The sequence below is a fragment of the Neomonachus schauinslandi genome, chromosome X, assembly GCF_002201575.2.
Source record: "Neomonachus schauinslandi chromosome X, ASM220157v2, whole genome shotgun sequence".
Classification (NCBI taxonomy): domain Eukaryota; kingdom Metazoa; phylum Chordata; class Mammalia; order Carnivora; family Phocidae; genus Neomonachus; species Neomonachus schauinslandi.
The window spans coordinates 20,937,554-20,951,861 of record NC_058419.1 but is presented as its reverse complement, the minus strand read 5'-3'; the positions used below and the strand labels follow the sequence as shown (position 1 = coordinate 20,951,861).

At 38.7% G+C, this 14,308-nt stretch overlaps 1 protein-coding gene across 2 annotated transcripts in view; it reads left to right on the top strand.

Moving 5' to 3' along the window:
• Window positions 1-14,308, top strand: part of OCRL (OCRL inositol polyphosphate-5-phosphatase) — a 52,866-nt gene that overhangs the window by 17,305 nt on the left and 21,253 nt on the right. For both annotated transcript variants that reach the window (XM_044911970.1, XM_044911969.1), the window contains exons 5-15: window positions 264-374; window positions 812-901; window positions 1,558-1,678; window positions 1,768-1,929; window positions 3,150-3,251; window positions 4,046-4,160; window positions 5,267-5,383; window positions 5,486-5,673; window positions 7,698-7,809; window positions 9,140-9,249; window positions 10,771-10,906. In XM_044911970.1, coding sequence (XP_044767905.1) covers window positions 264-374; window positions 812-901; window positions 1,558-1,678; window positions 1,768-1,929; window positions 3,150-3,251; window positions 4,046-4,160; window positions 5,267-5,383; window positions 5,486-5,673; window positions 7,698-7,809; window positions 9,140-9,249; window positions 10,771-10,906 — 1,364 coding nt within the window. The remainder of the gene's footprint in view (window positions 1-263; window positions 375-811; window positions 902-1,557; window positions 1,679-1,767; window positions 1,930-3,149; window positions 3,252-4,045; window positions 4,161-5,266; window positions 5,384-5,485; window positions 5,674-7,697; window positions 7,810-9,139; window positions 9,250-10,770; window positions 10,907-14,308) is intronic.

Below are 14,308 nucleotides of genomic sequence, written 5' to 3'. Positions count from 1 at the left end.
ATAGGAGAACTGATTTTAGTATGTATCATATCACTGTAATTGGGCTGCTCACTGACACAGTTCATCAGCCCTTTAGATTTCCCTCCCTGTATCCCCCACCCACCCACCAAATCCCCTGATCCTATAGACATGTTTCCTACATTAGAGGTCTTAGAATATTTGTGATTTGGACCTTCTCCTGTTAAACTGATAAGTTGAGAGTGTGACCCCGAGAAAGCATGTATTCCATAGCTTATATGTGTGTGGATTTCACTTCTTTTTAGGTGGCTGCAAAATTCGGGTTCAGGGGGACCGGACCAGAGAGCGGCGCTTTGAAATCCCTGATGAGGAACACTGTTTGAAGTTCCTCTCAGAGGTCCTTGCTGCTCAGGAAGGTAACTCAAGACTCAGCAGTTTTCTTTCTGCTCTTTGAATGGCAGTGAAATTCTGACATGCTAATGCAGAGGCAAGCAGCCATTAGCAAAGTACCTCACGCCTTCAGTCTTTAGTGCTGATTTTTCTGCTTTCAGGAACAAACCCAGGGTTAGGTTAGGGAACAAGTCTATTCAGCTGTAAGGACATTGAACCATTTTTCAGAATCTTCAGTGTCACAGCATGGACAGTCTTCAGGAAACTGTCCAGAAGACTATAATCCTCCTTCTGCTCCCAGATGATCCCAGAGCTGCCCTCATTCTCTTCGTCTCTTCCTTTACACTTAAGAATGCTTCTGGCCCCTGCATTTGAGGAGTGCTGAGGGAATGGCTTTTGGTTATGGTAAATCCCACTCAATGAAGGGCTCCCCTGTTTCTGACCATGACTCTTATCTCTCTAGCTCAGTCACAACTTCTTGTTCCAGAGCAAAAGGACTCATCTAGCTGGTATCAGAAATTAGACACCAAGGACAAGCCGCCTGTTTTTTCAGGTACTGAAAAGATTCTCTTTTGCCTGGTTGCTATGATCATTGCAGAGTAAATAGATTTTATCTGGACAGATAAGATAATGTGGATTAATGTCAATCCCAGACACCTTCTGCTATGGAGTGGTTTTACTGAGTCCATGCCCACTGACTAATGTTCATTCCTGATCCTTTCTGTGGCATGTTAGCTCCTCAGGAGCCTGCTTAGCAGTGTGGTAAAAATTGCAGGCTCCAGGGCCGGACTGCTTGGGTTTAAATCCCAATTTTATGACTTGCTAGTTATGTATGACCTTGGTCAAATTACTCAACAATGCTGAGCTTCCATTTCTTTTTCTGTAACATGGAAAGATTTTTAATAGTACTGGCTTCATGGGGTCTTTATGATGATTAAAGGAGATAATGATATAATCCCTTATATCAAATAGGCATTATGCTAAGTCTTTAATAAATGTTAGCTGTTACTATTCAGATTCCAAATTAATGTAACTTGCTATTGTTCTAGTTTGTATGTCAAGTCCTTCAGGGTATCCTTATGGTACCTTTCTGTTTGGTAATGCCATTGAGCATATAGTGATCAAATTAAAACCTCTGGTCAAAACAAAGCTCTGTCTATCCTGGATAAATTGGATGTTATCTTTGACTCTGGGTTCTGTGTACTTCAGGGCTTCTTGGATTTGAGGATAATTTTTCATCTATGAATTTGGACAAGAAAATTAATTCACAAAATCATCCTATAGGGATTCATCGGGAACCCCCACCCCCACCCCCTTCAGTGAATAGAATGTAAGTCCTGTGTCAAGACATATTTCCCATTTAGGAGACTTTTTTTATTATAAGCAGTTTCACTTTTGAAATTCTCATTGATTTGCTAGGCTTCCACGCGACAAAGAAGCTTCTAACAAGGAACAGCCCAAAGTGACCAACACCATGCGGAAACTCTTTGTACCAAACACCCAGGCTGGGCAGCGGGAGGGTCTCATCAAACATATCCTGGCAAAGCGAGAGAAAGAATATGTCAACATTCAGAATTTCAGGTTAGTCTCTCTTCTACTTACTGAGGTATGGCATACAATGGCTGTTTGTTATTTAAGGTATTAGTTTAATTAGCTTAATTAAGAATCAAAGCATAATAAAAGGAATGGTCAGCTGGCTCAAGCCCCTGTCTCTGTATCGGTCAATAACATACATGAACAAAATAACACAAATGCTACAATTTCCCTTGGATTTTCTAACTACTAATGATACTATGTCTGCTAATGGTTCTAACCACTCAGAACCAAATCAAGTTCCCATGTACTAGAGGATTATCCCCTAGCACATTCCCTAAGCAAGTGTGTTTATCTTTCTGGCCTGCTGAATTTTTTCTCACCAATATTTGAAGATTAATGTCTGCCATTACCATAAGCTTAACTTACTTACTTTGGTAAGTTAACTACAGAAAATTTCACCCAGTCCTCTTGATTGAGAGGTCTGTCTTGGATTCTTTCCTCTGTATCATATTTTTCGTATCACATTTACTTATTGGTATCTTTTCTGGACGTAGTGTGTGCGGTGTGGCATGGCGTGTATTCTGGTGTGCAAAGCAGCAACACTTCTTTTTGTTGTTTGTGAACAACACGTACGCTTAATAGTCCAAGATTCCGGTCCCATCTGCTATCCCAGTATGCCTCATTTGTTCTAATTCAATTATAACCATATCCCTATGCTAAAACCTGTAGTTTCTCATATTCCCCATGATGCTTTTTTTTGTATGTAAACAGTTAAGACAGGAGTTTTCCCTTCCGCTTTCCCCCTTAATACTGTGTCTGCCTCAACAGAATTTCCTACACAGATGTCCTTGTAATCCTTCGGGAAGTGAGTTTTTGGATTCAACTATAGCTCCTTATAGAACAGTTATCCACATTAGGTGTATTTACAGCATGAAGATACCTTTTTCCCATCTACAAGCTCTCCCTTCAAGTATAAGTTTGGGTGGAGTTTAATTGAAAAGAAATGTGGTAGAGCAATTAACTTTGTATTTTTTAAATAGCAACTTAGTTCCTTTCTGTGGGTTCATCTAATGTAAACTTTAGAGAATTAAGCCCACTGCCTTTGTGTTGTATGTGTGAGAGGTGTTTCTTATGTGTATAGCAAAACATTTTGAGAAATTATGTTGGCTTATTGTGAACATACCCTTGTATAAAAGTGATGAGAGAACTTCATTGGTTCATACTTGACCTTCATTTTCAAATAATTTTTTGGTATTGTGTATTAGATTTTTTGTTGGAACGTGGAACGTGAATGGCCAGTCTCCAGATAGTGAGTTGGAACCTTGGCTGAACTGTGATTCAAATCCTCCTGATATCTACTGCATTGGGTAAAGAACACATCTGGAATTTCCTTTTGGCTATATGTTTGGTATTATTTTCCATGACATTTTGCCCTCCTTTTTCTTTTTTAACTATTTGGTAAAAATTCACTGTAGACTATATGTGAGAATTAACTTGTAGGTCAAATTTATGAGATAAGAAAGGAATGATACCTGAAATGGTGAAAGGAAACATCTAGTCCTCTCAAAATGCAAAGAAAATTGCATTCTTAATAGAAACAGACTTGAGGTCAATTCCAACAGTGATTATTCCTAGGATATATAAACAGCACTCCACTGGTATCCCTTGTGGAGGATTTTTTTGTTTGTTTTTTGTTTATGTTTTGCATAGTCTGTGCATATACTTTTTTAAAAAAGATTTATTATATGAAAGAGAGCGAGAGAGAGAGAGAGTGCATAAGCAGGGGGAGGGGCAGGGAGAGGAGAAGGGAGAGGGAGAATCTTCGAGCAGGCTCTCCACTGAGCAGGGATCCCAGGACCCTGAGATCATTACCTGAGCTGAAATTAAGAGTCAGCTACTCAACCGACTGAGCCACCCAGGTGCCTGCCCCCTTTTATAAGATTTATTTTGCATAGCCTGTGCATATACTTATAGAGGGTCTTTTGAAAAAGAAAGCTGCTTGTCCTTACTGATCACCTGGGTCAATAGAGCAGTTCTCTAAAAATTTATCTCTTTCCCCATTCTCTTTTCACCTAATGTCTCAGAAAATGGGAAAGGAGGTAGACAGAGATAATTATGGGATATGTATAGATCTCAAGTCTTCTTGTTTGTTTTTTTTCAGATTCCAAGAGCTGGACTTGAGCACAGAAGCCTTTTTCTACTTTGAATCTGTGAAAGAACAAGAGTGGTCCATGGCTGTGGAGAGGGGTTTGCATTCCAAAGCCAAGTATAAGAAAGTAAACTGCATTTGATTTTCTTTTTTAATATACAACTAAATAGAACTCCTTAGAAGTTATTCTGTTATCTATAACTTGTTCCAAAAGAATGGTTTAATTGACTTCTTCCCTGTGTGTAATACTGCAGTAGGGCAGACTAATCCTTTACACCTGTTTTTCTAGAAAAAAGTTTTCCTAAGCTTTCTGATCCTATATTTTCATTGCTTAGGTAGCTTTAGGAGAAAAGAAGAATTTTATTCTCAGAATGATAATTAGCTTAAAATAATTACTTATAAGGTAACAGTAAAAGTTTAAGATCAGAATTGTTCACTGACATGGTCAGAACTGGATGCTTTACAGAAAAGTAGTTTGAAGCATGTGGGTGCTTAGGGTATGCTGTGAAATCAGTAAGAAGTGTTGTAGAATTTAAATGAGTTCTCAAATTTGTTGTAAATCAAAAGTAGAGTTGACTTTAGCAAGGTGGGCCAATTTGTTGGTCTTTAGAAAGCATGTGGTAGAGGCTACCAGAAGAGTTATTTTAATTACATGGCTACCACAGTAAGCCCTTTAAAAGTAGTCATCTGAATATTTTTCATTTACTTCTTCTAACAGTTGGTAATAGGTAATAAAAATCCTGAGGGTGTTACTCCTGTCATATAGGTCCCTGACTAACACGTATTTCAGATGTATTTCTAGCTCTAGTTCTCAGACTTAAAATAATCAAAGTAAAAAATATTGCTATTTTATAAATTTTAATTTCTTAAGAAATTGGAAATCAGAAACTAGGAAGGAGAAGTGAAAGGAACAAACTGGGATAGGGGTTTTTTATTTGATTTTTTAATACTATCTACTCCTGGTAGGTTTACAAGTGATTAAAATAATGGATCCTAGAGCTGAGTGTACTTGATGTCCCCAAAGACTTTTAACTCCTATTGGTCAGAGTCAGATAAGAGCTTCCCCAGAGAAATTTTATTTCCTTTGTATGGGGTCCCCTGGGAAATTAGAGGATTTGGATTCAGATTTGAGCATCATTAATATCTTCTTGGTGGAAAATTAGTTGTGTGACTAGATGTGTGGCAAAGAGTGGTATTAACATGAACCTTCTTCTAACTCCCTGGAACTCGTAGGTTCAACTAGTCCGCCTTGTTGGGATGATGCTCCTCATATTTGCCAGAAAGGACCAGTGGCGCTATATCCGTGATGTTGCTACAGAAACAGTTGGAACTGGAATCATGGGGAAAATGGTGAGTTACTTTGGAAATGAGCTTGATTATTATTTATGTCCATGTGAAGTTTAACTGCTAGTTGTGTCTTTGTACTAACTGAATAATTACTCTTGCTTACAGGGAAACAAAGGTGGGGTAGCTGTGAGATTTGTATTTCACAACACTACCTTTTGCATTGTCAATTCCCACCTGGCTGCCCACGTGGAGGACTTTGAGAGAAGGAATCAAGATTATAAGGACATCTGTGCACGCATGAGTTTTGTGGTCCCAAATCAGACCCTCCCACAGCTGAACATCATGAAACATGAGTGAGTGGTTAAATCTCCTTTGGCCTTTGAATAGTGGGGCTGAGAAGAGATTAAACGGATAGGAAACTGAAGAGTGAAGGATTACCATTTAGGGATTGGGGTCGCAAAGAAGAGAGGGTTTTTGAGGAATAGCAGATTCATTGAGGCAGAGAAATCAGATTTGCTATCGGAGGTAGGATTAGTTCTGTTAGTGGCCATGTAAGAATAATGCTGGAGGTGTCTGTCAGCTGGAGTCAGTTTTTATTGTTTTTTATTATGAAATAGAAATGTTTATTGTAAATGTAATAAAAGATAAAATTAAAAGTAGAAATCACTGTGCTCTCCCCAGCCAGTCTCTCAGAGGAAACTGTTAGTAACATTTCACTGTGTATCCTGGAACTGTGCTGTCCATTGTGACAGCCAGTAGCCATAAGTGGCTATTAGACACTTGAAAGTAGCTAGACCAAATTGAGATGTGCTGTAAGCATAAGCTGTACATTGGATTTCAGAGACTTAGTAGGAAAAATGTAAAATATGTCAGTTTTTCAATGTTGATTACGTGTTGAAATGATAATCTGGATATATTGAGTTAAATGAAATTTATTGTTAAAGTTATTTTTACTTGTTTCTTTTACTTTTTAAATGCAGCTACTAAAAAATTTAAAATTACATCTGTGACATGCATTTTATTTCCTTTGTTCTAGACCTTTCTCTCTATATATACAGACACATGCACACTTATTATATAGGACTATATTGTCCTATTATTGTGGGTCTCTTTCCAAGCCAGTGTGTATATGTGTGTGTGTGTGTATTATATTATCTGTATTAATGTATACATTATAATGTATACATTGTATATGTGTATATATAGATCTATATATTTATATGAATATAGATATATATATTCTTAGTGACTGTGAATCATTAAGAATAGGGGCAATGGAGATGTAGACAACAATGGATCGATAGGATGAGAGAAAGGTTCTTGGAGAATAGGACTTAAGGATAGAAGCAGAAATCAGTTGAGGCATGGATTGGGTGGTAGAAAATGATTAATTGTCAAGAAATTAATAATGGTAATTGAAATTCTGAGAGAGTGGTTTGAGATGGGAATTAGGAAAAAAAGATAATTTGGATATTAGAATCAGTAGAGTAGGGTAATTGAGGAAAGAGTAGGGAAGGGTAGTGATATTGGCCTGTTTCCATATTGTCTCAACAATTAGGATCATATACAGTTCTGTATCATGGTAGTAAAGTCAAGGCCTTGACATTAATAAAAAGTTGCCCTGAAATTCCTTACATTTATTTCCTCAGAATTCCAGAAATTTCATGTTGCATTTAAGATTGGCAAAGAGACCCATTCAGGACTTGAGATAGCTCACAAGGAGAATCCCTTTTAGTGTAGTAATTTCAGGGTCTGCCCTATGGGGGCTCTCAGCACATCTAGGGGCCTGTTACGGTGATTGGGAGCCTGAGACTCCTGTGGCAAGCCAGTCTCCTTCCTGCCTGGGACTTGGACTGTGGATCTGGGGCAGGAATAGGCAGATTGGCTATAGTGGAGAGCCGTGGACCTACTTTTGCTAGGGTCCTGACTGGGAGAGCTGTCATTCAGACCACGCAGACCTTAGTGGAGAGCCTGCAGAATGTCAGGGCTCAGAGAGGCAGAAAATGTTCAGATTCTCTTCCGTTGGAGACCTGGCAGGCAGCCAGACAAAATTTTGGCACTAGTCCAGCAAATAAACTACATGCTTCTTTTAGGCAGTTAACTCCTTGGCTTCTGAATCCCACACATAACACTGTATTTCCCTATCTTTGTTCTTCACGTATGGAATGCCTATCTTCCCACCTATTTGGTAATCCCTGGTCCTTCACAGGTGTTGGGAGTACTTCACTCCAAAGGATAAGTTACAGCTTAAATCCTTTGTCTCAGGTAGTGATAAATGAATCCTTATCAATAATCTACCTAGTTTTCTTTTCTCCGTTTTCTCTGACTTTTTATGCTAATTATTGCTACTCCTGTTCATGTATTTCTTGATCTTCAGTGTTGTCATCTGGTTGGGAGATTTGAACTATAGACTTTGTATGCCTGATGCCAATGAAGTGAAGAGTCTTATTAACAAGAATGACCTTCAGAGACTCTTGAAATTTGACCAGGTGAGTAAATTTTCATGTTGTAGGTACTTTCCTAAGTGGCAGATAAAATTGTTAGGTTTATGAGATACGTGTGTGGCAGGTGTGTCTTTAGGAATAGATGGAAAGGTCTCACTGTCCTGGGGAAACAGTGTGACTAGTGATGCAGCGAATACACACAAGGTTTGTGATGCTTTTATTAAGTGCTTGGATAGGAACAGGGGAGAGAAAAAGTAAATATAACATTTGTTCATTGTCTTTATCAAGAAGAGATTTGAGAGATTTATATAAATAAGTTGGAGAATGGGTGGGGTTAACTGGAGAGTACTTCCTGGAGGAAGTGGGCTTACAGCTATGTTGATGTGGTTTGGCAGATGGAACAGGGAAAGTTGCTCTATGATTACTTGGCAGGCTTAGCAGCAGTGTGGAGGTAAAAGAGGGAGGCCCTGTGAAGGGATTGGGAAGAACAGAAGAGAAGTTTGGGATAAATAACACAGACTGGTCTAATGGGAACTGATTGAGAAGTTGGGGCTGTCTGGCTTATAGATGTTAAAACCTGTGGGAAAAGCATTGATTTGGTAACATTTTTATAAAACTTGATATTCAGGAACCTAGTTTTCTGTAAATTTGCCTTGGAGCCTGGCACGTGACTTGAATTTTTACTTCAGCTTATGGATACTGGTTGCTAAAAGTGAATGCTTATGGAGGGAAGAAAATGTTTCAACTTAATTTTAATGTCTTTAAATCCTTATGTAAGCCTTTTTGACCTTCAGAAATAGTAAAAATTTAGGAGTTTTGCAGTCGAATGGTTTTTTATAGTGCGCCTTATTTGGCTGTATCTTTCTTCATATTGAAGTTGGCTGGTGGATTTCTTTGCATTTCTTCCTCTGTCATGCTTCCAAAGCGGGTACAGTTGGAATAAATTCTAAGTCTTATGTAATTCTGATAAAGTATTTGAGTAAGGATAACTTTCAGAATGCTCTGTAACAATTCACTGAATTTGGCTTTTGGAGTTATACATTCAACATTTGTGTGTGTGGTTTTTTTTTTTTAATTAAAATTGTGCTAGATGGTTCCTGTCCAACTTTGGAGAACTTACGATTATTCATATTTCATTTTTCCATTTTCTAATGACTATTAGCAATAAGAAATTAGTGATGTGCTCATAATGAGCATCCTACCTGTGGGTGAGTTTAGATGCTATGGGAATGGCAAGATTTTAATTCACAAGGTACAGAAATTTTATTTATCAGTTGCAAAGGCTGTGGAACTAGATAATTAGAAATGGCTGATCAACCTGATTATCACTTGTATTAAGATGGTGTTACCCTACTTATGTGATGTTTCTTTCTAGCTAAATATTCAGCGCACACAGAAAAAAGCTTTTGCTGACTTCACCGAAGGTGAAATCAAGTTTATCCCCACTTATAAGTATGACTCTAAAACAGACCGATGGGATTCCAGGTAAAGTAACAAGAACCTCCTCCTGGAGTGGGTTCAGGCCTGGTCTTATTTCTGTCCCTCTGTGTTGGTAAAGGGCTAGGAATTTTTTCAGTCATGCCAGAAGCAGATATAAAAACTTAATGCCTCAGTGCTATTACAGAAGAGTTTTTAATTCATGTGTACTCAAAGATGAGCTTATCTTAAGAAAGTATTACTTCTGTGTCAGAGCTATTGAAGTTTTATGGGCTGCCTGCAATGCCTTATTTCTATCCTCTAAACAGACTTGCTTAGATTTTAACGTTTCTGATTCCACCGCTATTTCCTTACCGATTGTCCTGTTCTGAATGTTTTTTCCCAAATTGTTTCTCAACTCCTTAACTCAGAACACCAGAAAGTGAGCCATGAAAGGCTCTTCCAGCACAATGGTTCTCAGTCCTGACTACACATTAGAATGTCTTGGGGGACTTTTTAAAATACTGATGCTTGCCTCTACAACTGCTAGAAAAAGCTAAGAGCTACTGTCTATTGGGGGGGGTGCTTTGATTTCCTAATTACCCCCAGTAAAGCACCCCTCTCAGTATGTTCCTGGTAACTATTTGTCTTCTACCTACTATCTCTTTGTTTCCTATGGTGTCCTAGCTGGCTGAGCCCAGAAGCTTGAAAGAGAAAGAAAATCCCTGGGCATATTCAACTTCTTTAGACTCAGAGCACTAGGGTGGGTTGGAGAGGAGTCTGTATCCCTGTTCCCTGAGGGAGCTGGTCAGCAAGTAAAAAGTGACACTGACAGATCTTGTACACTTCACCTTGTTTCTCCCACTCACCTGACTTGAGAGTCATTTGAAGAGCTACAGATAAGAACTTATTTGTGTCCCCTTCTGGATCAGGTGTACAAGGTGCTGCTTATTTTAATAGAATGATGAATAAGCTTTTTCCCTAACCTTGGTAATCTGTGGACTGTTATATGTTCAGAATTGCATGCTTAGATGTTAGTTCATCTCTATCTGAAGAAGCTAGACTTGTCATGAAAGTCTAGGTTTAAAGGAGAAATCTCTACTATTACTTATCTCCAGAAATTAAGCCCTGTCGTGGAATTTAGGATTGGAGTTTTAGATTTTTATTAGTTGTCTATCTGTGTAAAATGTCACTGCAGTTCATCGAGCAAAGTGTGCTGAATATAATCCTGACCTTCTGAGGATATTTTAAGAAGGGGCTATTATATTTTCCCCTGGGACAACATTGTTGAAGGAGCAACATTGTTGAAGATATAATGCTAATTTTGGGAACACAGTTTATTCATTCATTAGATAACTATTCATTGAACACCTGCTTTGCATAAGATAATGTGCTAGAGGTTGGGAATTCAGTAGCAAACAAGCAGACACAGACCCTTTACAGAGCTTGAATATAGTAGGGAATATTATAGTTGGGATCATTAGGGAAGGAGAAGCATATAAAAGACGGCCTACCCAGGTCTGAACCAGTGTGGTAGGTATTACATTCTTGTGTGGTATGTTCCCTTTATGCTTCTTTCTTTATTTGCAGTGGGAAATGTCGGGTTCCAGCCTGGTGTGACCGGATTCTTTGGAGAGGAACAAATGTTAATCAGCTTCATTACCGGAGTCACATGGAACTAAAAACCAGTGACCACAAGCCTGTTAGCGCCCTCTTCCATATTGGGGTAAACACTTGTTTGTTCATTTATTTGTTTCTGTGTTAAAAGTATTCTTAGAACATCATTTAGACTCAAAACAGATCAGTAGTTTACTGAGCCATAAATGTTACCATAACCAAATAATCATTTGCAACATTGAGAAATTAGTGCCCTCAACCCTCCTAAATGCTGTCCATATGGTTCTTAATGTGCTAGGCCTTTTAGTGACACAGATGTTTCTCATGCTGCATAATGGCTGGGTGGTAACCTTAGCCTCCTAAAGTTGTTATACATAAGGAAGAGTTAGAAGCTAGGTTTTAAAGAATGAGTAGCCTCTCATCAGATAAATAGGAAGGGAAGCCCTGAGAGAGAGGTTCCAAGTGGAGGGGTGGGGACAGCAGGAGCAAAGGCATAGACTGGTCGGCATACAACCAAATCTGTATCTTACCTTAAAAGGCATGTTGTCAGCCATACTATTAGTGAAATTTTCCTGTCCAGGAGCACAGGTTTTAAATGTTTTTTAAGATTTATTTATTCATCTTAGAGAAAGAGAGAGCATGAGCAGGAGGGGCAGAGGGAGAGGGTGAGGGAGAGAGAATCCCAAGCAGATCCCACGCCGAGTGTGTGGAGCCTGGTACGGGGCTCTATCCCGAGACCCCGAGATCATGACCTGAGCAGAAACCAAGAGTCAGACACTTAACCACTGTGCCACCCAGGCGCCCCCAGGAGCACAAGTTTTAAATTTTTCTTTAACTCTGTTGCATCCTGGCTGGATTGATGGCCAGTTATTTAATTTTTTTGTCTCTGTTGTGAGTAGTTTTTGTTTTCACATTGTATTTTTTGCTGCCTGTTAATAGTATGCAGGTTATGTCTTGGGATCTTATTGATTTATTACAGCTAGTACATTTAGATTATTTCTTGTAGATTTTCCAGACCTACAGTCATGTAATCTGTCAGAATCTATAAAGTGCTGTGCTTGATAGGGTGGACTTTATGGATAGACTGCTTAGATTTGCATCCCAGTTCAGCCACTTTCTGTGTAATCATGGAAAATATATGTAACAGCCCTGTACCTCAGTTTCCTCCTCTATAAAATAGGGATAACAATGGTACTACTTATGAGAATTAATGAGGTAAGACATGTGAAGAACATAAAAGATGTATATTTGATTCTTTTGGCTTCTCAGATTATCACCAACATGTCTTGTTCTACTCCTGTCTTAAAGGGGAATGACTTTGGGGTATTTCCTTTATTTACAAAGTTAGGTCTTGGTCTTAGAATAGAATTTAAATTTTATCAAGGCAATTGTGACTTGACTTTTGTCCATTTTGAAATTTTAAAATGATAGTAAATAATAGTAAGTGTTTCTCAAATAGTAGCTAGTATGTGCTGGGAACTGTAATGGACAGTTTACACACATCTCATTTACTCCTCACAACAGTGCTTTGAGTTAAATATTTCTCATTTAACAGATGAGCAAATGGAGAACTGATGAGTTTAAATAACTTTACAAGCATTCAACTAGAAGGAGAGCTAAGATTCAAATCTTGTCTGTTTAACTCCCAAGCCTATAGATGTTCTTTCCACTAATCCCACAATGCCTCTATAGTTCCAGAGAACTTATTGACTAGATAAACCTTTAGATACTACTTTTAGCCCACCTAATTTCTCGTTTGTACTTGTGGGCTACCCTGTTTTCTTCATTTGGATTCTCTTAATCCATTTTTATTTTTTATTTTTTTTAAAGATTTTTTTTTTAATTTGACAGAGAGAGAGAGAGCAGAGAACAGGAACACAAGCAGGGGGAGTGGGAGAGGGAGAAGTAGGCTTCCCACCGAGCGGGGAGCCCGATGTGGGGCTCGATTCCAGGACCCTGGGATCACGACCCGAGCCAAAGGCAGACGCCCAACGACTGAGCCACCCAGGTGCCCCTCTCTTAATCCGTTTTTAAAAGGATGTCTTTCCCCAGACACTAACCTTTTTGGTTTATTCAGCTGTGCTTGGCTTTTTTGTTTGTATTTCTCTTCAGAACTTAGGAATATTTGTAATATTCCACACATATTAATCCAGAGCTCTCAGCAGGATATTTAAAATTTTTCCAAGCTTCCTGTGTGTATTTTAGTGTATCTTTAATAAAGGTCTACCTTTCTAGTTTTTAATACTAAAATTGCACAGGAATTCAAAAGTGCTTTTTCTTTAAAATAAAAAAAAAAAGTAAGCAAAATTTACAGATAAGGCTGGAGTTCTTCAATCCCTGTTCTATCCCCCACTCCCACCTTTGCCCAAGACCCCTACTTCCCAGCCAGGCCAACTACCATTATGAATTTATATCTTTCTAGACCAGCACAGTCCAGTAGGTCTTTCTGTGATGATGGAAATAGATATATATATAGATCTATACTGTCCAGTACAATACTGCTGACTTCAGGTGGCTCCTAATCACTTGAAGTTTGGCTAGTGTGACCAAGAGAGCTGAATTTTCTATTTTATTTAATTTGAAGTAATGTATATTTAAATGTCCAGATGTGGCTTTTGGCTATTATCTTGAACAGCACAGTTCTAGACTTTTGCATATGTTTTTCTGTTGGCCCATACACAATAGAGTATTGTTCTGTGTGTGGGTACAAATATTATAAATGGTCTCATTTATAATACGTGTTGGTCTGCAGCTTGCTTTTAAAAAAAATCAGTAGTGTGTCTTGGAGAGCTACCCATGTTATTACCTAAAGATCTAGTTCACTGATCGTCTAGCTCATTCTTAATTCCTAATTTTGTTGGTAATTTCCTTTTCTAAAGTGGGTGTATCAAGTGGTGACATTCTATGGTGTTTTTCCCCTTCATTATCCTTGATGTGCCATTAAGGGGTATGATCATGATAACCCACTGAGGAAAGGCTTTGAGTTTATCGAGTAACCACCCCATATTTTGGTCTCTTGGGCATGCTATGATTAGAGGCTTTAAAAAACACATTATATTTTTACCACTATTGTTATCAGTGACTGTTAACAAAGGGACCAAGTGCTCAATGGCCAATTAACTTTAGAAGACTTGCTGTGGGCTGGCTGAGATTAAGCTGAGATAGGGTTTCCACCCCCGTACTTGGTAATGGGATCTGTTGCATTGGTTCTCAGACTTTGGTGGACATAGAAATTGCCTAGGGAGCTTTTAAAAACTGCAGTAGGCCAAGGCATCTGTATTTTTTTGTATTTTTTTAAAGATTTTATTTATTTATTTGACAGAGAGAGACACAGCGAGAGAGGGAACACAAGCAGGGGGAGTGGGAGAGGGAGAAGCAGGCTTCCTGTGGAGCAGGGAGCCCGATGCGGGGCTCCATCCCAGGACCCTGGGATCATGACCTGAGCCGAAGGCAGACACTTAATGACTGAGCCACCCAGGTGCCCCAAGGCATCTGTATTTTTAAGACCTAC